General features: G+C 42.7%; 2 protein-coding genes across 16 annotated transcripts in view; both read left to right on the forward strand.

The window, feature by feature from the left end:
• Positions 1–11,953, forward strand: part of LOC125767140 (protein alan shepard) — a 195,725-nt gene extending 183,772 nt beyond the window's left edge. For all 11 annotated transcript variants that reach the window (XM_049433434.1, XM_049433430.1, XM_049433429.1 and 8 more), the window contains 3 exons: positions 51–418; positions 498–668; positions 744–11,953. In XM_049433434.1, the coding sequence (XP_049289391.1) occupies positions 51–418; positions 498–668; positions 744–914 (710 nt within the window). In that variant the 3' untranslated portion in view covers positions 915–11,953. The remainder of the gene's footprint in view (positions 1–50; positions 419–497; positions 669–743) is intronic.
• A 494-nt stretch (positions 11,954–12,447) lies between these two features.
• On the forward strand, positions 12,448–20,427 carry LOC125767130 (large proline-rich protein BAG6). Of its 5 annotated transcripts, none has more exons than XM_049433391.1 (12): positions 12,448–12,994; positions 13,416–13,568; positions 13,636–13,977; positions 14,079–15,005; positions 15,086–15,482; positions 16,004–16,144; positions 16,873–17,392; positions 17,504–17,673; positions 17,787–17,965; positions 18,052–18,561; positions 18,629–19,006; positions 19,082–20,427. In XM_049433391.1, exons 2-12 carry the CDS (start codon positions 13,506–13,508, stop codon positions 19,559–19,561), a joined length of 4,107 nt encoding a protein of 1,368 aa, XP_049289348.1. In that variant the 5' UTR covers positions 12,448–12,994; positions 13,416–13,505; the 3' UTR covers positions 19,562–20,427. The 5 variants fall into 5 exon arrangements, with proteins under 5 accessions (XP_049289348.1, XP_049289350.1, XP_049289349.1 ...); XM_049433393.1 differs by having other exon boundaries at positions 12,449–12,994; positions 15,086–15,425; XM_049433392.1 differs by lacking the exon at positions 16,004–16,144 and having other exon boundaries at positions 12,449–12,994; positions 15,086–15,584.
• The last annotated feature ends 801 nt before the right edge of the window (positions 20,428–21,228 follow it).

Below are 21,228 nucleotides of genomic sequence, written 5' to 3' on the forward strand. Positions count from 1 at the left end.
GTCACGTGAAAATCACTAACCATGTGTCGTGTCTTCTTCACCCATTCCAGGTGTCGGTTTTGCACGAATGGAGTCACGGGACAAGTGTGAACAGATTATTCAGATTTTCAACGGTACACAGTTGCCGGGCGCCAAGGAACCGCTGCTAGTGAAGTTTGCCGACGGTGGCTCGAAGAAGAAGAACCCGTTCAAGAGCCCGGATCCGAACACGCGAACCTGGCGCGAAGGGGCCGAAGGTATCCCGGTTACCTACGATCCGAACATGCAGCAGAACGGTATCGGTGTAAATGTCGGTACGCACATCAACATGCCGTACAGAGGGTTCAGTACACCGCAGGTCGGAGGTTATGCCGTGCCCGGTTCCCAGTGGGTGCCAAGCTATATGATGACACAGGCGATTGCCCCGGTCGAGGAGCAGGTATGGCCTGTGATGAGGGTGAAATTTTTCTCCAAAAAACACATCTGTAATGTGGAATTATTGTATTGTCTTCTTGTAGCAATACGTTCAGGTTCCCGCATCGCATCTGAGCGTGGGTACACCGTACAAGACGGATGGTGTGACGCCGGTACAGCCACGTGGCGTCTCGATGATCATGTCCAGTGATAATCCAGCTGCCGTCCAGTACGGCATGATGCCACAGTTGGCAACACTGCAGATTGGCTCCTCGGTATGTCACTATGTGTGTGAAGCAAAAAAAAAAACATCCACCGTATTAACTCGTTACTGCTTGATCCTTTTCTAGCCGATCCTATCTCTCCCGCAACAGCAGTACATCAGCCCAACCTATCCGTACTATCCGACCCATCCGACGTCGGTAATCCACACGCTGCAGATGGGCGATACGGAGCAGGCAAGCACAGCCGCTTCACCTGACGAAGCATACACCACGCAGTATCAGCACGCTCCGAAGTAGATCTTCACACCCGAGCAGAGATCACACCCGGAAGAGCCAGCCAGCCCTCCCGTAGCCAAGACACACCATCACCACCACCACCACCACCAACACCACATCCATCACCACCTTTGAAATGATGAAAACAACATGAAAGTGCAACATGAATGAATGATCGATATCGTGATCACATCCATAAACAGAGTGTGTGCAACACAAAACAACAAACCCATCCTTCGTCTTTACCGCACACTGGGGTTCGATTGCGATCGCCAACAACTATGTGTGCGTGCGTGTGAACACCTTGATCAAGCGCGTCAATATCAGTTTCGCGTTGTAGATGACTTGTCTAGAACGATACATTCTTCACACAAACGAAGAATCGAGAAAGAGTTGCGTTATTGCTAACTACAAAATGCATAGCATCGTAGAAGGATCGTGAGACATTTGCAATGACCTCCTACCACCGATCGATAGGACGTCCATGGATGCTTCATTTCAACATGAAATGATAATTTGTACCAACACAGGAAGAAATACATCACATTCTTGAGCATAGGGTAGTAAGACAACAACAAAGAAACACATCGTATGATCTTCTTACGGTTGTAAGTGCACTCGTTGCTTTAAAGATCATTTGCAAGCATCGGGAAATACCAAATAAGACGCAAGGTAATGTAGGGCAATGCTGAGCGAAACAACGGTCACATTCGGAGATTAAATGAAAGCCATTGAAACAGTGCATAGAATGCACCAGCGATGGTGAGAACGTGTCACAGATTTGTTGCATACTGTCCCGCATCATGGTAGGCCAAATGAATTAAGATACCTCAAACTGAACGATACGGTTCGATTGAAGTTCGAAACCGAACTTTAGACCGCTTGCGGATGTGCAATTTGCCGTGCAGTGTGTGCAAGAGCGCCGATATGAACGAACGAATGACATAAACGAGTTTAACGAGATAGGAGGAAACAAAGCTGAAAGTAAAAAAAAGCGATAAGACACGAACCTCACGAACCAGTGGCGTTGATCGTCCACCATAACGATACAGCCGAATGACTGATGATTAACACATTACTTTTGGATTGCATACTAGACGAAACTAATAATGGAACGTTGCGTGGGTAAACACAAACATGGAACTTTCCTCTCTGAGGCTGCCATAAACTGTAGCACATTTGAACCTCTTCGCGCTTATTGCGCTGCCCGCAACCTGTGCAATGGTTAATCGTTTGCCAAGTTGTGATGGCTTCATTTAAACACAAAGTGTTCGTTCGAATGTATTTTGAGATCACTTCATGCTCCTCACTTGAGGTGATTTAGAAGAGGATAATAGGGTTGCTGTTGCCACGTTGCGATATGGTAAAAACGGCGAAATGTTGTAATACTTGATCGTGCACGAAGACTGTGTTCGCAGTAATCACCAAAACAGGAAATGTATTGTAAACCGATATTAAAGGAATACCGAAAGGCAGCAGAGCAAAGCCTTTATATGATCATCCAAAGAAGTAGACGAAGAAGAAGGCTTAGAACATCGATAGGTTTCCCACTGAAACTGATGCACAGTCTTCGCATTGTAACCGAAATGACTGTTTTTTTCCAATGAATATTGCAGGAAGCTTGCAATGTGTCGATCTTACTTTCAAAAACGGTAGTGGATTGGCTACTCCCGGTGTATACGTGTTTGGCCCATTTTGTCAACCACAAAACAACCACCAACCAACCCCTTTTTTCCCCGCTCCCTAGGGCAAACAAAACAAAGGCGTTGTGTGATTGCGTTTTACAAATCCACCATGCTCCTTTTTAGTGTTGTTTTGTAGGGATTTGTTCTTTTCCTGTCGGATGTGTTGCTCGATTTTAGTAGAGTTAATTTTAATTTATTGTTTTCTTTGTTTTCTTTATTTTTTTTTTTTGTTTTCCATTCCGGGAAATGTTTTTTTTGTCTTTGTTAATTTAAAAGCGAAACGTGGAAGTAGCTGGGAAGGGAAAAGCATTAGTGTAAGATGATAATGGGAAGGGCCAACTTTGTAGGGATCGGGCAGAGAGATGCTCGAAATTAATGTGAGAATCGCATCTAGGCAAATGAAGAATGGCGCTGAGTGCGCAGTGTGGAAGGAAGCTGAAAGCGTAAGAAACTAGTTTATATTTTAGTCTCGTAGAACGAATGATTTAATTGTGAAGAATCGGAAGATGGAAGCGATCCTCAGCACTGGGCGAAGATAATTGATACACTCGTTTGTTTGTCGAATTCAAACCTCAATGAAGGGACGATTTAGCCGAAAGTGTTGGACGCGGTAGTAGATAAATCCACAGAAACACGAAACTCGAAAGCAGTAGAGTCAATCCCCCGCGATACAGATACGCGCTAGCTTATCATGTGCTAGCTTGATAAGATTAGTTTTTAGAGTGTTTAGTACGTTAAGTAGGATTTTTCGAAGGACTCCCCACACTGTTCCCCGTGGTGCGCTTTTGTGCACTTTTTTTTCTACCTTTGCGTTCCACTGAATGTTAGAACTCTTTATTATCTTTCCATGTTCGCTATGCTAACCTCACGGGGGCATCCGGGACATCGATTGTTATATTTTCTTCAAAAACCTTTCAAATTTGGTCACATGCTTGTATCGTTGGAACAGCTCTTGATATTGTTTGTTTTTGTTTCTGTTTGTCCTTGGTGTGATTGTGATAGCGCATAAAAGCCGATGAAAAGAGAAAAGAGTTCTTGGCGAAAAAAAATGAATCTAAAAAGAAGGCTAACGACCTAACGTGAGGGTGTTGTGGAAAAGATGCAGGCTGCAAAGAAAGCATGGATTGAAATGTGCAAACAAAAAACTTCCAAATCATTTTGTATGTTGTCCTGTGACGCGTTTAGATCAATGATTACTTCACATTCTTCTATGTTTTCTTGCGCATCGTGTCCTCTCCGTTATGAGTAATCGGTTTGCGTAGGGCCAGATAAGATCAATTTTCCAGCTCTTCTTTCCTTTGAACAGTGAATGTTTGATTAGTTGTGAGTGAATTCGGATGAGCTTCATCCAAAAAGAACCGGACGCGATGTCCAAGGCGCAGTGCGTAACAAAATGCGGATAATAAACGGATCATGAGTAGAACGAGACCGAATCAGTTCCCCGAGGCGTTCCCCTTAAACTTAAGGGAAATTAATGAGAAAAGCTTACACTAGTGTGAACAAAACGCTTTTGAAAGTTATATTTGTGTGATGAGTTGTTATTATTTCCATTATGTTAAGCAAGTTTCGTGCAATGGTTTGTTCCCCACTGTGCAACAAAAAAGAAATCTGTGCGCACCGCACAGATAGTTTCTAGTAAGTTTTTTTATATTTTCTTTTATTTATTATTTATTAATTTTTCCTTTTCTTAATATATATTTTTTTCATTTTCAGTTTTGGCAACCATAACGTGTCTCCTCTATCATCCGACATTAAAACCTACAGTTCTTGAACAGTGGCGTAAATTCAGCAACGTGAAGTGACATGTAATTGGGCGGAATATAAAAAAGATTGTGCCTTTATCACAATTTGTCATTATTGCCAGTTTGCAATGAATTTTTTCCCAAAAATGTTTATTTTCTTCTCGCAAAAAAACCTAAAAGTGAATGAAAATTAAGTAAAACTCGCAAAAGCAAGAAAACCTGCAATGTGGATGATCGAAGTAAGGAATACATTAATTAACCATCGATACGAACAATGATTTGAGCACGCAACATGAACAATACAATTGAAAACAGTGAATATATAAACCCATTTCGTACATCAGTAAGAGAAAAACACAACCGCACAGAACAAATTGACAAACAAACTGTTAATGCAAGTGAAACGAGTAACTAAAAGCAAAAGATGTGTGTAGCAACAGCACAACATAGAAAACAAAAGCGGAAGCAGCAGCTGAATGGTGAAAACAACAACCAAAAAAACAAAGTAACATACTTTTTCTACACAAATATTTTTGAAAGTCCCTTTTTCCAGTTGTTGAATTTTCATTGAAACTAACGGAGAAGGTAGAAAGGAGAAGCACAGTTTACAACAAATAAAACGCATATTCGAGAGGCAAAGGAACTGAGAAGAGCAAATAGGGACACGCTTAACAATAACAAAAAACTTACACACACGAGATAAAAAAAACAATACCTAACTGTCGAACCGTTGAGCGTTTTTCAGCGCAGAAAAATAAGCTGTTTCGTTGGATGATATAAATATCGAGATACATCGACTACACACGAAACTTTATAACACACTGCAGTTACAGTACTGCAAACGTGCACGTTAAATTGAACTATCAACTAACCCCACACTCTCTCTCACAACTTAACGCCAACGTTTGGTGGGTCACCGAAATGAATGTACTAAAACATAACGCATTCTTCCATTTTATGAACTGAAAGGGATAAAACCTTTTCTCGTACGCAGCTTCGACGATGTAATCACAATCTATAATCACATACAAAACACGCACTATATAATCACGTATAGGAATAATGAAACGAATTGAAAGTATAAGAGTACGGTGCACCATGGCTGGAGCAAAAATAAACAACAAAACGTAAAATTATAGCGTAAACAGAACAGCATGAAAGGCCAAAAGACGATCTAGAAGAAGAGAAGAAGAAAAAAGGAATATTATGCTTATTTATAGAACACAAGTTGACACTTTGCCTGCCGACTGCCCACGATGCGCCATTGCCCTATAAGTTGGTAACTGCTGGCGTCGTCGGTGCACGTAAGCTATGTGATAATATGTTTCAATGCTGTGATACAGAGTAATAGTCTCGCCCTCTTCTCGTTTGCTGCTACCAACGATAATTTAGTAGAATCCTGCTAATCGCATTCGCTATACAAGTTGATTTGTTTACTTTAATACGATATGTCGGACTTTTCTAGGGGACAAAAGGTCACTGCTAGTGAAATTCATTTTTTAAAAAAATTAAACTTCTTTCATTTAAAAAAAAAACTAGGACATTCGCCCTATTGCATTGTAAATGATCGTTAGTTCATGACTATCTAAATATATCTAGTTATTCACAATTATTAGCATACATTACGCCAGAAAAGACTGATTCCTCCGCTAAACGCAGCAAATCGTCAAACATCTTCTCTGGTGTTTGGACCATGTATGCTCGCGCTCGTACGTACTTAAACGATCATTGCTGCGTAAACGAGGCTCGGATAAGCTTTTTTAGGGTCTTATAAGGAAAAAAGCTTTTCTTGTTTTTTTCTTGTTTCTTTCATTTGCGTTTGCTTACTATTCCAAAGAACAGTATACTATTGTGAATACTATTGTAATACTGGTGTACAAAGTATATAGCCATCGGGCCATTAACTGAGAAAAAGTGTTTCGCCCTGCAATGTCATTATAACGCAATACGGAAGATCACGCCGTAGATATCTTAATGCGTTTTTCCTACCCTTCATTTGGCGTACACTAATGTTTTCTCCTACTGAATGAGTGGTTATGCGTTAGTACAGTCATTTCGGTGCATATCAATGATCGTTCCGTTGTTCAAAGTGTGTGGGTACAAGAGTGGTTAAAACGTTTCAAAATCGTTTAAAAATTCCTTTCCACTAACCTAATAACATCACGCGCATCACAGGAGAGAAAAAACGCTCTAAAAATGTATACAAAACTATTAAAACGACTCGGAAATGATCGACGTAGATAAAATGAAATACAAATGATCATGCCATTTTGAAATCACTCGAATTAATGAGACAAACAATGGCACAAATAGACGATGGGTTAATTCGTGTTCCGTGTTGCACACATGTTGTTGACAGGATAGGCGTAAGTACGCGTTGCGTGTGTAATTTAAACAAAATGAGCTGTGTTTGTGTGTGAATGTGTTTAGCCGTCTTAAACAAATCCTGAATGATCGTCAAACACTAATTAAAATAGAACAAACAAGAAACAACAAAATGCTGTTGAGTGTAAACGGTGTAATTAGCTAGACGAGACGAGCGTGTGTGTGTATCTGTTGGTGTATTTAGAGGAGAATAGCTCACTCATTCCTGAAACAAAGAGAAAAAAAACAATTTTCTTCCACGATTTACTTCTCACCATGGCGAGGAAGTTCCTCACTAGTGGGTTTATGTTTAGATTATCGTACATTGCCGAATGTTCATCACGGGAAGGCATTCGAACGGGTGAAAAACGTTCGTTAGAATAGTACTGATTAGCAGAAATCATTAAAAAAAACACACACACACACAAAATGGAAGAAATGGTGGAGACGCACACTTTTAATGAACCAGGACAGCAGGTTAAAAATCATAATCAAACAGCTCCGATTAATTCGCAGTAGGCTACACTGCACTAAGAAGGCCTCGGTAATCGTACACGAAGATTTTGCGTCACAGAGCAGTAGACACATACAAAAAAGTTGGGCGGAAAAAAAACATACAAAAGAGAATTATAACAGTGGCACGGTTTCTTGCACGGTGATTTTTTCGAACCATTTTTACCTTTTACCTTTTAAAAGAAAAAGGCAATAGGAACACGATCGCGGGAAGCTGGTCGCGCATGCAATGAAGAGCGAATGAGTAGCCTCACGTAAGTGGCAGCAGCAGTTGGATGGTTGGCCAAACCGGGTTGTCCCGGTGAATCGGATTAGGGAAGGAACCGGATCACCAGATTTAAGCACGCCAGGTTACAAATTTTCCAACCACAACACACACGAGCAAAAGGTACAGCGCCCATGTGCAGTTAGGTGTTTGTGTGGGTGGTAGTTAGAGTGACACCCACTCCATAGGAGATGTTTCGCGACACAGCAACAGCGCAGTAGTCGCTTTAGTCGATTTAGTCGTGCGGTACAGACCGCCGGTAAAACATCCGTGGGTTTTTGTGGTTTTTTGACTTTTTATTAGCACGCTCTAGAAGAGAACAGGGAGGCGTAGTAGATATAGTAGTGCAAAGCGCCAGGCTAGACAAAAACGACAAGGGTTCATAGTATCGTGTAGTGTAGTGTTGTCTTTAAGCGTGTGTGTGTGTGTGTGTAGCGTTTGGGGGAGAAAAGTAGTAGTTCGCTAGGCAAGTAGGCAAAATACTAGGTACTGTACTACTAAAAACGGATGTAGAAAGAGAGCGTGAGAAAGAAACAGAAGCATATAAGGACATCCCATTCTTCACCATCTTTTCGCAAATGCTGTTTGACTCAATCCACCGTCGCTCGGTAAATGGAAAAACAAAGGTGTGTGAGTGTAAGGAACGAGGGTGTTTAATGTAAAGTATATACATGCGTGCTGGTGAACGAAAGGGTAAACTCTTATCAGGATGTACTAGTCTGAAAAATGTCTTTCTTTGTTATACTTTTTTTTCTTCTTCTAGCCCCTTATTGGCATCTCTTGGTAATGTGTTGTACTAGAATCATTGACAGTAGTATGGAACTATTGAAAGTACTGCGAGTAGCGCAAAGTTGTTGTTATTGATCCAATTTTGTGGTTGGATGGTGTTAGAGATTGACGGTGCCGTAAGTGTAAGAGTTTTAAAATCTCCCCCTTATCGTTTGATTTAGAAAACAAAAATCTTTTAAAATGATTTTACACTGATATAATTTTCGAAACTATCGATATCATCACATTGTTTATGTTATTGTTTTAAAAAATGCTTTGAATGAAAAAAAAAATCATTGAAAACCCATGTCAACTTGAGTAAATTGATGGGAGATGCCAAGGGTTAAAGAAAAGATGCGAAAGACAAATGTTTTACAAATAAAAAATGTACGAACGTAGGAAACAAACTTAGAAGGTGAGACAGACGAGAAAAGAATGATGAAAAAGGAGACTAGTTTATATGAGATTGAAAGCAAATAGGAAAAACGGACTCTCGCAGAAATAAGTTACAAAAACGAAAGAAATAAATAGACGATTCCATGGAAGGGGGAAGTATATAAATGCGGACAAACCAACTGTCAACCAAACTAACAACCATAATAAATGGAGAAAGTGCAGTAAATAATGAAAGAGAGAATGTAATACAAAACAAGCAGAAGCGGGGAAAAGATGGCAAACCTGAAACATGGAAACTGTCGTAGAATAGGAAACCAAACCAAATCCACTCGATCGCGACATTTCGTCATGAATGAAGAAGATAGTGAATAGCGTAAAAGTGTGGTGCATAACACCCACACATCCACACCCACAGGATTAAGTAGCTGAAATGAAAGGAAACGATGCAACCGTGTAGTAGTTTTACTAGGCTTAAGATGGAAAAAAAAACAAAATGAAACTCTTAGGCGTATTTATAGAGCATGTAAAGTTTAAGGTAGATGTGGAATGGCATACGACATTGGCTAAAAAAAAACAGCTAATACATACACGCACACATACAGACAAGCACCGAAGTGAGAAAACAATGGAGCGAAATACATTTAACATCACAACATGAATTGGAAATGGAAAAAGTACTTCCTAGTAAATACAAGTAGCCGCACGTCGGAAAATGTGTGTATGTGTGTATGTGTGTTAAGCGCACGTTCTGCGGAAGGAAATGTCTGCGGGACATCAGACACGGACGAGACACGTGGGGCTTAGGATTAAACAATGAAATGAAATTTTTGCTAGTTTTTAAGGACATATTTAGGGTAAAAAATTGTTTAGTATTTAAAAACAACAGTGAACAAGACAACAAACCAAACAGACAAAAACCGCTCGTTGTAGTAGAGAGAAAACAAGTTTGCTAAATGCTTTCCCCAACAGTTCGATCTTTCAGCGATTTTATTCCGTTGTGCTCCCACGAGTCCGACAATGGTGCTGGGAAAAGTAAGAACAATTTTGCATTTCATGAGATACTGAAGTTAATGATGCAGTTAGTTGTTGAGTTGCGGCACACCTATGCAATCGTGAAACATGCTGTTTAGCAATGTCCTTTTTTTAGTACTACTTTCGTTAATTTTCCTTTTCTTCGGTATATCTTACCTATTGGCTTGGGCAAAAGAATGAGGAATACAATATTTAAAGCAAATTATATGTACATGATAGAGTAACAAAATTACGAAATGGGTGGAAAATCAAGCAAACGTAAGAATCGATTTATTTATTCGACACAAACAGCAAGTGTCCGTCAGGCTTTCTTTTCGCTATCGTTTGTGAACTCTGTAAAGGCAAATAGATGCAAATGAAAGTAACAAAAACAAACACTGAAATGAGACGATCTTTGGTGAGGAATAGCGTAAAACAAAAACCATTAAAACGATAGCAAGCCTCAACAATCGTAATTCTTCCTGCTAAACTACACACGATACGATACGCAAACACAGTGAAGTAAACGAAATCAGGAATTTTTCATACACAAAGATGAAGAAAGGGTAGAACAAACACGCCCGCAGTAAAACAAAAAAGAGAAGAAAGAATGCAGTGAAAGAATTTTCCCACTTTCCCGATCGATTTCCTCCATCAACATGAACATTGCACACACCCTTTACATCCTTTCCTATCGCAGCAGGCTGTCCGTTAACTAACACGTGCGCATCCATTCGAGGATTGATCGTGTATGTATGTGTGTGCGTGTTTGTGTGCGCAGTCTTGTGGACCGTGAGGTGAAGAAGTGAAGGGAAAGTGTAGAACCGAAGCCAGGATACTAGCGCACAGGAAATATCACATACACATACAGACACACACAGAGAAACACTGATGCGCTCATATATTACCATATTAGAAGAAAAATTTAAATGCGAACGGGGCTTCCACCTTCGGTTCTGTTTTATACATGATAAACAAGCGGACGGAATGAATTTGCGTTTCCGTGTGAAACAAGCCAGTGAGAAAAACATAAGCATTGGAAAAGTGTGTACCCAGTGTCAAAACCCGTTTCCCCAAAACCATCTAGTGCGCTTTGCCATTTTGTTTCAATGATTTTCCTTACACGCGTACACACATGCACACAAACATACATACATTTGCATTACATCAACCTGATAGTGCTTTTGCGAGATAATATTTTTCATCTTCGGGCTTCCGGCCGGATGTTGGAAAACAGGGGTAGAAGAAGAAAAAGAAAACGTTGCAGTATATTCTGCATGCTAAATGTGGCCATTAGAATTCACAACTCACACCCGCATACACACAGTTACACGATGCCATGCATACACGAAGGATAAGACGAATAGACGGATGGATGGGCGGAAGGAGCTGAAAACTTATTTTTGGTCTTATTTTCGAATCGCTTAGTACTTAAGGATGTTAAATGAAAGTAGTTGTAAGTGAACAAATGCAAAATGATCATGTTTTTTCGTCTGCCGGCAGAACCCGGCCAGATGGGTGAAACGGTTGAAAAGCAACATACACGAATCGATAAACGCTCACAGATAGGCAAAACAGGACATACAAATGTCCGGCTTAGGAATGAAAGAAAAAGAAAACAAAGCAAATGCGCTGGAAAACGAGCTGTAGATTGGAAAGCAAATAAGAAATAAATATTTAAAAAAAACTGATTTACAACAACTAGCGGCTAGAACACGGGGTACGATGAGACGTTCGACACGATCAGAAGGAAAAGAAAAGCTAAAAGTAAAGAGTAAAAACCAGCTCACCGAATAACGGAAGCCGGTGCTTCGGAAGTTCGAGATAAGTAGTGGTGGACACACATGAACACCTAAAAGTTAAGCATGTTAGTAGCAACAACGTGTCTCGAAATCGACGTGGAAAGGAGGCAAACGATGTCACGCGTACTGTTGTAAGCGGAATAGTAGATGAATGCTGAACAGCAAGGAGAAACAAAACAAACAAAAAATGATTTAAAAACTCAACCCAAAAAAACTACAAACAAATTGAAAAATGCAAACAAAAAACGAAATGGTAGTAGAAAACAAAAACAGTGCAGATTGAACCGTTGTAGTCTGTAAGATGGTGTTGACAGTGAAAGAAGAAAAAACAAACCAGATGAAAATGAAAAAAAGAACCTTTAGCTTCTAAGTAAAACGAAGAAAATGAAAAAGGAAAGCAGAACACGCACTCACAGAAAACTAGCTTTTAAGAGTAAAAACAAAAAAAAACGAAGCTGAAAATATGGAATGAGTAAATTTGCGGCACGGAATAAAAGGAGAAAGTAAATGGTCACATTGTTGGTTTATTGTGCATGTGTTTTTCATCAATACGCAACGTATGAGTAAGGTACGATGCATTTCCTTCCATTTAAACCATTTGGTGGTCATACTTGTGTTTTGAGCATAATTTACAGCATTGCAGGTATGTAGTATATATCATGGCTATGAAATATATGTTCAAACATGCAGTTGTACCTGCGAACCCTTTAGTTCCTACAATTCGTTGCACAATATGCACTGCATTGCAACCTGGCGAAGCTCTACAACAGCAAATAGGTAAGTTCTATTGATACTGCCGAATGCACATTTGTAGTGCTTTGTTCCGTTCTTCATCTTTCGTCGTGTTTAATGCTTTTCTATCGTTTTCTCGTAATTTTATGAAACGACACTATTTATTTCCCGGGAGTTAAGACCGTTTTGTTAAGGTAAGACATCGTTTAGTATCCTGGAAACCGGTTTAAAATCCAACTTCATCTGTTGTTTCAAATAAAATCGACAAACTTGATTGCTCATCCCTGCAATTGTCACTGTCATCTGCGTAACAAAAAGAGCAAGAAGAACTTGTCAAGTGAACGGAGAAAAAGCGAAAAAAGCGTAGCAAAAATATCGGAATATTCTCGAGCCGCGAATATTTAGCAAACTCGTCATTACTGCGAGAATAATTCTATGTGGTTTCGTGCTGTTTACCGCTAAATACATCTGTGAAATACGAACTAGCTTTCTCTTGCTCAACGCACGTACGATTCATCATCAACGTTGCCGGATACATTCACACTAGGGAGCGCCCACCGTGAAATGTGTTTTTGCTGTCGTCTGTCGAGCTGATCGATACTGTTCCCTTGCGGTTGAGCGTCTCAGTTATTTCGGGGTAAAAGTACTACCGAATCTGTCTACAAACCTTCGTTCGATTTGTGGTGTTTTCCTAAAGCTGCTCTGCAGTATAGTTGACGAATAGGTACGGTTACGGCTCGTGAAGCTGCCGAAAAAAGGTCGACGGAAAGGAACAGAAGGTTGAGGCGGGAGAAGGTCGTGTGTCGTGGCTCCAGGTGCGAAGGTGCGTATACTGAGTAATGTGAAAACTGGTACATTTAGGCCTATTTTTGTCGGAAGCGAAACCATTACAATAACAATTGTAACGCCACGACACGAAACACGGGAAATCAAATGTCATGCGACGGGGAATAGGAACCACACGCCATGAATTAATCTCGCTGCATCGGGGTTGCACAGTCATAACATAGCGTTTGACGTATTTACGACCTCCGACTCACGGTGTGCTGGGATTGTGCTGGAGCCTTTAATGGTGCGCGTCATCTGATTTTCTCTTCTCGTAAGCACTGCTGAAAAGTAGGCTCCAACCGAGAATTTCGAGAGTTTCACAGTGAAAGGGACTTTCCCAATTCTGCTAGGTGTTTATGAGTTGACTGCATTACAGAAAGGTTTCATCATATTTTACTTCCACTTTCTTCTTGCAGGAGGAAATCAGGAGAAATCGTGTGAATTCTTAACAACATACAGCAAAGCTGGAGTTTTAGAAGAAACTATTTACACAACAACTAACAACAATGATAAATTTAAAAGTGAAAACTCTAGACTCACAGAATCATGACTTCACGGTTGATGAGGAGGTAAGTGGCAGTATGTTCCAAGTATGTAGCGCTTTCGCTAATTCCCGTTTCACTGTTTACATTTTAGATCTCCGTGCGTCAGTTTAAGGAACAGATTGCGGAAAAGATCAGCGTTTCGGTTGATTTGCAAAGGCTCATCTACTGTGGCCGGGTACTGTCTGATGATATTCCACTGAAGAATTACGATCTGAATGGTAAGGTGGTCCATCTGGTGCAGCGTGCTCCTCCATCAGCACGCGGCACCAGTCTGAGCAGCACCGAAGCGGGTGGTCGCGATGAAGCAGCACGTGCATCCCGACGGTCACGAAGCAGCGACAACGCTACAAGAACCATCTTTCCCAGTCTGGATGAGCTAAACACTATGTATTTCGGTTCGATGACGTCAATTCCGTTAAACATGACTGCGACCGTAAGTAGAATGCGATGTGTGCCAACAACATTTAAATTTGCGTGTTTGTGCATTTTGTTGTAAATTACATGTTTCCGTATCCATTTATCTTCCCTCAACAGAACGTCACTCAGATTCCGTCGGTTGGTTCATCTTCAACGCTGTGCAACAATCGCATTACCGTCGCCCGGCACATGCTGGACTGTGCGGACAGTATACTGAGCTATCTGGAGAATCCTGCCCGCGGTCTCAACTACAGCGCGATGGACTATCTCTCGCAACAGACAATGGAATCGACCGTGTTCGAGGTGGGCATATCGGCCGTCGGTGACGTGGACATTCCGCACAACCAGGTGCAGAGCTTTGTGAACGCGTTTCAGGGCGCTGTAAGCGCGGCATTACGCCAGAACGGTATGTCTAATGTGACGGTACAGCAGCCTGACGGGATGAACGGTTCGGTGCAAGTGTTTGGAACTGTGCCCGACTTTGCCGTCTTAACGCCCCCGAACACAAGCGCTACTGCTACGCCAGCACACGAAGGGTCGGGAGCGTCATCCACAACCAATAGCGGCAGTAGCAGCAGTAGTAGCAGCAGCAGCAGTAGCAGTAGCAGCAGCAGCAGCACGAGTAGTAACGGCGGAAGTTCCAGCAGTCCGAGCGCATCGTCCAGCTCGTCGGAAACGAGTGCCGAAAGCCGACGCCAGGTACGGTCCGGGCCGTTAAACACACAAACAACGAGCACACAGACGCTCGGCGAGGTGGTACAACAGATGCGTTCGGTGCAACGGCGCATGGAACCGTTCCTTCAGCAGTACTACGACATCCTTCAAGACGATCCATCCTTCGAGGAATCGGATACAGCTGGACGCGAAAATGCACAACGTGTGTTCGATCGAGTATCGGAAGCGATGCATTATATTTCACACGCCCAGCACGCCATCAGTGACCTCATGCTGGATCTACAAATGGCAACGCCCCGTCATCTATGCTGCCGGCCAATTCTGGTCGAGCAGAATGCTTATGTCAGTTCCGGACTGACCGCAATGCCGGTATGTATAGATATTCATCCCGTTTCTTTTTCTCTTAAAAGTCATATATTTTTTGTGTTCTTTGTACCATCCTCTCTTAGCACAACATCAATCTGGCAAACATGCTGCGCAATCACATAAACGTAACCAATAACAATAATAACAACAACCCGGAAGTGGGCAACAACAATATCCATGCGCAGCTGATCAATTTGGGTATCACGGCTCAGCCGGCCTTTTTCACCGGTGCTCCGGCGGCTCCTGGCAATGGTGGTGCCGGTGGTGGGACTGGTGGGACCGGCACGATGCGTCCACCGACCGCTCCACCAGCAACGGGAGGAACGACAAACCAACCGCCGTCTACTAATCAGACGACAGGAACATCGGCCACGACCACAACGACCGGTTCCTCCACGACTCAGTCACGACCACCGAACCTAGGTCAGTCTCAAAACAGACCACCTACGGTAGCTGGTGTGGGTGGTGGTGGTGGGAGAGGTAACAATAATTTAGTCACCTCCGTGTATATACCCATATACGACCTCAACGGCGTCCGACGGGTACAAAATGTTCTCGGCGAGATGCGGCCACCGGTGCCAGGTTAGAGTTCTCTTTGTTTCCTTTTCTGCCCCCCCGATCGATGGACGTAACGATCGATCGATGTTTTGTGGTTTCATTGTCAGCATTTCCGTTGTGTGTTGGCTAGTGGTGTACACGTTCACAACCACAGTTGGGACCCAAATGTCCGCGATGGGATAACTCATCGTCGGATTACGCTTGTGTTCTTTACGCTTGCTTCTGCTCAATTGCATCTTTTTCGGATACCCCAATTGCTTTAATGCCCCTTTATACCGTACTAACAAGTTAACCAACATCAAACCCTGCACGTCTGATGTTTTGGTACGTGCATAAAAGATAGGCAAGAATAGGTTCACGCAGAAAACATAACTACATAACATAACGTAACACACGCGCACACACAACACGCACACATATTGCAATGCTTTTGTTCCTTCTAGGTTGGCGAAACAATCGGGTTATCGTGAGGCGGGACACGATCCGTTTAAGGGATGCACGGCCAGCCTCGGCTGACGGCCGTTTACAGCCCCCATCTGCAGCTGTTCCAACCCGCAATCGTCGAATGGTCACCTTTACTAACTGTACGTTTTGTTCGATTACTCCACTACTTCACAATGGAACTACGGGGCCCGCAATTCCTACAAGCACACCCTCATCTCTGGATATATCTCGCTAGCTATTGCATCCAACTGACCAAACTTTGATGTTAAATCACTAATAATCAGTCCACTGCAACGATGCCCAACTCGAACAAAAATAATTCTCTTCTCTTTTATAACGCGTTTGTACAATACTACTTACAATATTTGTTTGGTTTTGTAAGTAATTGTGTAAGTGGCAAAATAAGGGAAGATTTAACATCGAAACTAGAAAGTTTGAGACAATAGCTGATAATGTATTATTACGAAGTAAGAATGCGCTTACAGGAATTTCGACTTCCATATTCCGATTCGTTTATTTACCTTCAATGATTTCTATTGCAAGGTTGTACACTCTTTGCCTTCAAGATAAACAGGCAAACAATGACTTTATTTGTGGTTCATGTGACTCATTTTTCATTACTTTCGAGGTGATAGTATGTTACAATGGTCAGAGTTCTAGTGTTAATCGAAGGTTATTAATTCTTTTTACTGCTTGCTGGCCTTTTGTGGTTTTGTCGTTATTTAACTTACAACTAAATTTTGCTCCATAACGCTTCGTTCACTGGTGGAATAATTCGTTAGCAGCAAAGCAAAATAATTAAAATCACTTTGTTTCATCCCACTTACTGACACAAATGCTACTGTGCTTATGTTTTCTTTCTTCACAGTGAATGCAAACAATAATAATAGAGCAGCAGGCGGAAACAATACGCCAGGAACTGGAACACCGAACAACGCTAATCAGAACGCCATCCAGATGGCACGTTTCCTGCATGCAGTCGTAAACGCCGCACCCATTCACACGGATATTCACGTGCAGATCAATACTGGTGGCGGTGGTGGTAATGATAACACTACTGGCAGTGCGCCATCTGCAGCTGGTGGCAATCGTACGGCTACAACTGCTACCAGTACGACAGCCCAAACCGGAAATAATACAACCAATACGGCCACTACCACCAACACCACCGCCAGTACCAATGGCAATGGTAGAGCTGGTGCTGGCGGTGAAAATGTCATGCATGGATATCCACGTTTTGCCACCGTTACGCTGCCGACGACGTCTACCCAGACGCGCTCTACCTCCCGTCCGCACGTGCACAGTATTCCGCCGTCACATCTCGGTGGAACTGGACAAATTCGCAATCTACGGCCCATGGCGGCAAGCATTTTGAACACCTTTGATCGGTAAGAATTTTGAGCTTCTGGTAGCTGTAACAGAGAACTGTGGAGGAGGTAGAGCCGAGGCAGAGGTCATTGCTAGGTAATCTAATCAATTTCTTTGTGTTTTTTTGCTAGATTTTTACCCTGTAACAGTCATCATATCCGTGATAATAGCGGATCAAATGGCGATCGATCGAGTGAAAGTACACCGAATCGTGCTGGGTCCGGTGAAACGGCAAATACACCTAATGCGCCGGGACCTGGTACCGTACCCGGTACGGATACTGCTCCGATGCAGGATGAAGGTACGAAAAATATTTATTTTGTCATTGTAGTAATATCATAACCTCCGGAAGCTCCAAATGTTTAAATAATGAATACTTTCATGTAATGTTTTTTTTCCTCTGTTCCACTGTAGGACGTGCGGCAGCTACCACGGCTAGGATTAACATGTTTGGTACACAATTTACACTGACCGAGCTACAGAACGGAGTGCCACACCCAAACACACTGAATCGCGTACGAGACTCGCTGCGAACGTATGTCAATCGAACGCTGTTTGCTGATCGTACTGTAGACGAGCAAGCCGTGCGTGAAGTAAGTTTGTGTATCTAGCCAATACCGTATACTTATGTTATTTAACCGTGGCGCTTGCTATTGTCCAATATTTCTTACTCGATCAGGTGGGCGATAGTATCATCGAACGCGTGATGCCACTGCTGGCACCGCTAGCTGAGCACGATCGTCCACAGTTTGATACACGCGCTTCTTTGGTCAATCTGATTCGCAATTTCTTCCCAACATTCGTCAATCTGATACGCGAGGACAGCTCGCCACAGTTTGGCGTGCGGATGATGCGCTCTTTGCTCATGTTCATGCGCCGCTCGTTGATGATATTGGTCCAAGGGGTGGGTCGATTCTTTGCGCAAACGTTTGTGTTGAATTTGGTGGAAAGCGCACTGCGACAACAGAATGTACCACAGCTGGAGCAAATTATGCAACTGATGGAACCGATTGTCAATTTCAACTTTACGTCGGCGACCCGAAACGATATGTTTGACACTCAACAATTTCTAGTCATCCGACAACCGGCCCCACCAACGGCAGGCACATCTTCGGCGGACAACACGGGGACGGAAAGCCGCTCATCCAGCATGTCTTCCAGTACTGGTACCGGCCAGCGGGAAGCTAGTGTAAGTGATGTTACTTGGTCGGCTGTTGTTTATTTTACTAAAGCACGCTTTTACCTCCCCTCTGTAGCCCATGGACGTGGATGACGTGGAAAGCATGTCTACGCCGGAACTCGTGTCGGATATTGCAGAAATATCGATCTCAATCGAGCCACCCGCCATGAGTGTCGATCAGTGCCCGGTGGAAATGGCTAGTTCCTCATCACAATCCGAAACTATTGCTCCAGGTAATAGGGAACCGGTTACTAGCAAATCAGAAACACAGGAAGCAGTTAGTTCGTTGTCGGGAAGCATTTTGGATTTGGCCAATCGACCGGTTCCACCACGCCCGGCTGGTGATGACGAAGAACTACCGACTGTCGAGTTTGATGCCGAATCCTGGCATCGGCACTTCCCGTCCAACTGGTTACCGATCATTACCCGCGATCTTGGCAGACAACGGCGACAAGTTAGTGCGAATACGCTGCCATATACTACGAGAGAATATAACATTGGCTTTATTTTTATTTTCCCTTTTCCGCAGAGTCCTCAAACTCCATTCTCCGATGCGTACATTTCCGGCATGTCGTCAAAGCGACGAAAGTTGCTTACAGAAACGAAACCACCGAGCGATGTCCATTCGCTAATATCGGACGGTGTTCGACGAGCCTTTCTTGGTACTGGAATTGCTCCTTCCAGTACGGTCATTGGAAGCAGCGGCACTACCACCGGTACCATCGGTAACGCCGCCACAATTCGACGATCAACCGCCGGACAGACAACCTCGGCAGCCACCACATCCGGGGGAACTACAAGCGCTAGTACTAGCGTTGCCAGTGGCAGCAGCGCTACCACCAACAGATTCCGCACCCTAGACGACCTGGCCAACAACATTGCCAACGATGGTGCTCTGCAGATGTCATACTGTGAGGCGATGAAGGCCAGCATACGCGACCGGTTGGCGAAGGATACGGATTACGATGCCATGCGGTTCCCCAACTGTTCCAAGTACTTCGAAAAGTAGTAACACAGCTGGAACGAGAAATGGGCATTGAAAATGAAACGATTCTGTGTTTTTTTACATGAGTTTATAGTTCCGTTCGTCCTCGGTTGTTGTGTAATGATTTCTGCGAGTGTTTTGTTAAAAAAAAAGAATTCACAAATAATCCCGTGCTGTGACAAGAACCGCCGCCAATGGTGGTCGGGGTTTTGTTTGTGTATGTAGGCTTCATCGTGCCCTGTTCCGTTGTAATACACCCGGTCGCACGATACTAATACGAAATTATCCAGCTAACGCATACGGACAGAATAGGGGAAACGTTGTGCGACATGTTTGTGTGTTTAGGGTTTAAGAGGGGACGAAGAGAAGACGCAGCTTTAAGCAAGTAGTGGTGAGCACTATCGTAGCCTCATAGCTATCGTTCCATTGGTTCTTACAAAAAATGTACAGTTTGGCGATAGGAGGAAACCGATAAATCACCATGGGACAACGTGATTTATATCCTCGCTAGTCGCCCCGTTTGGAATGCAAAATCAAAAACCAATCAATCAACCTCCAAATGAGTGTTATCATTCAATGGATAACTGAAGTTATCATTTAATAGCTGCGATTCAAGTAAAGTGTTTTTTTTTTAGTTTTGAATTCTAATACCATAGCTTTGTTCTTCTATCAAAAAATTTGCTCTCATCGGTTGACTTTGGTTCGTTTGTTTCCACGGTAGAGTTGAGTTTTGTGTTAATGTTTATACCGTTCGCCTGCAAATAGGATTGCGCTTCCTTGAAAACGCAAAATAAACTTCAGAAGATAGTGAAAAAAAAGATAAACATACACTTTATAACCTACTCAATCTAATAGGAAGTTATAATAAATAAAACTAGTATAAAAGATAACTATTGCATGAACACCATCTTCTGGATCCTACATCCCGCGTCGATCAAGATCAGGGATGTCAAACGCAGTTTTGTTCCAGGGCCAGTTTACAAGTAGATACTATCATGCGGCCATCTTCATAGTTATATTATGTGGTTTCTAGCTCATTCAGAGAAAAGAGAAAGTACCTTGTGCGCCGTGTGTGTGAAATGTATGTACATGATGATATACAGTGAGACAACTTGCTTCCAGCGTGCAATACAATGGTGCGCCTACTCTTGAAAACACTTTCAAAGTTACCTCGCACGGTCTTCAAGAGATTTGTGGCACTTACTACAGTTCGTTAATTGAACGAAATCTTCCTTTTGCGACATATCGCCCTAACATGTCGAGAGCAGCTACTTCCTATGCACGTCCTTCTAATTTAATTCACGCTGATGTACAATTGAGGCGACTCCATGTACGATTGTGAGATGGTAGCGGCGTCCCGACATGATCGGGGATCAAATCTCATCCGAGCCAAACTCCCGTATGCAGGTTTGACTATCCTACTACGGGAAAATAAAGTCAAGGAAAGCTAGTAATGGCGGACCAAGATCTCTTGAGGTTGTAGTACCACAAAAGAAGAAGATGTACGATCAAATATAGTACGATTGAAATGTGGCTGGTTACACGACAGTGACATAATCGAACCGAGTCCTGTAAGTATTTTAAATTAATTTCCTGCGATTGTCATTAGACATATTTGGCAAAGTTGCACTCGGAAAACCTAGTGTTATGGGGCAAAAAAACTTCCTTTCCAATTTTCTCGATAGTTTCTG

This window comes from Anopheles funestus, chromosome 3RL (assembly GCF_943734845.2).
Source record: "Anopheles funestus chromosome 3RL, idAnoFuneDA-416_04, whole genome shotgun sequence".
Classification (NCBI taxonomy): Eukaryota; Metazoa; Arthropoda; class Insecta; order Diptera; family Culicidae; genus Anopheles; species Anopheles funestus.

Bases quoted from the DNA above. Each gene is read 5' to 3' on its own strand.
- LOC125767130 (XM_049433391.1), top strand. From the start codon at position 13,506: ATGATAAATTTAAAAGTGAAAACTCTAGACTCACAGAATCATGACTTC. The intron at 13,569-13,635 runs GTAAGTGGCAGT...TTTACATTTTAG, and splicing joins ACTTCACGGTTGATGAGGAG to ATCTCCGTGCGTCAGTTTAA. The intron at 15,006-15,085 runs GTATGTATAGAT...ATCCTCTCTTAG, and splicing joins CCGGACTGACCGCAATGCCG to CACAACATCAATCTGGCAAA.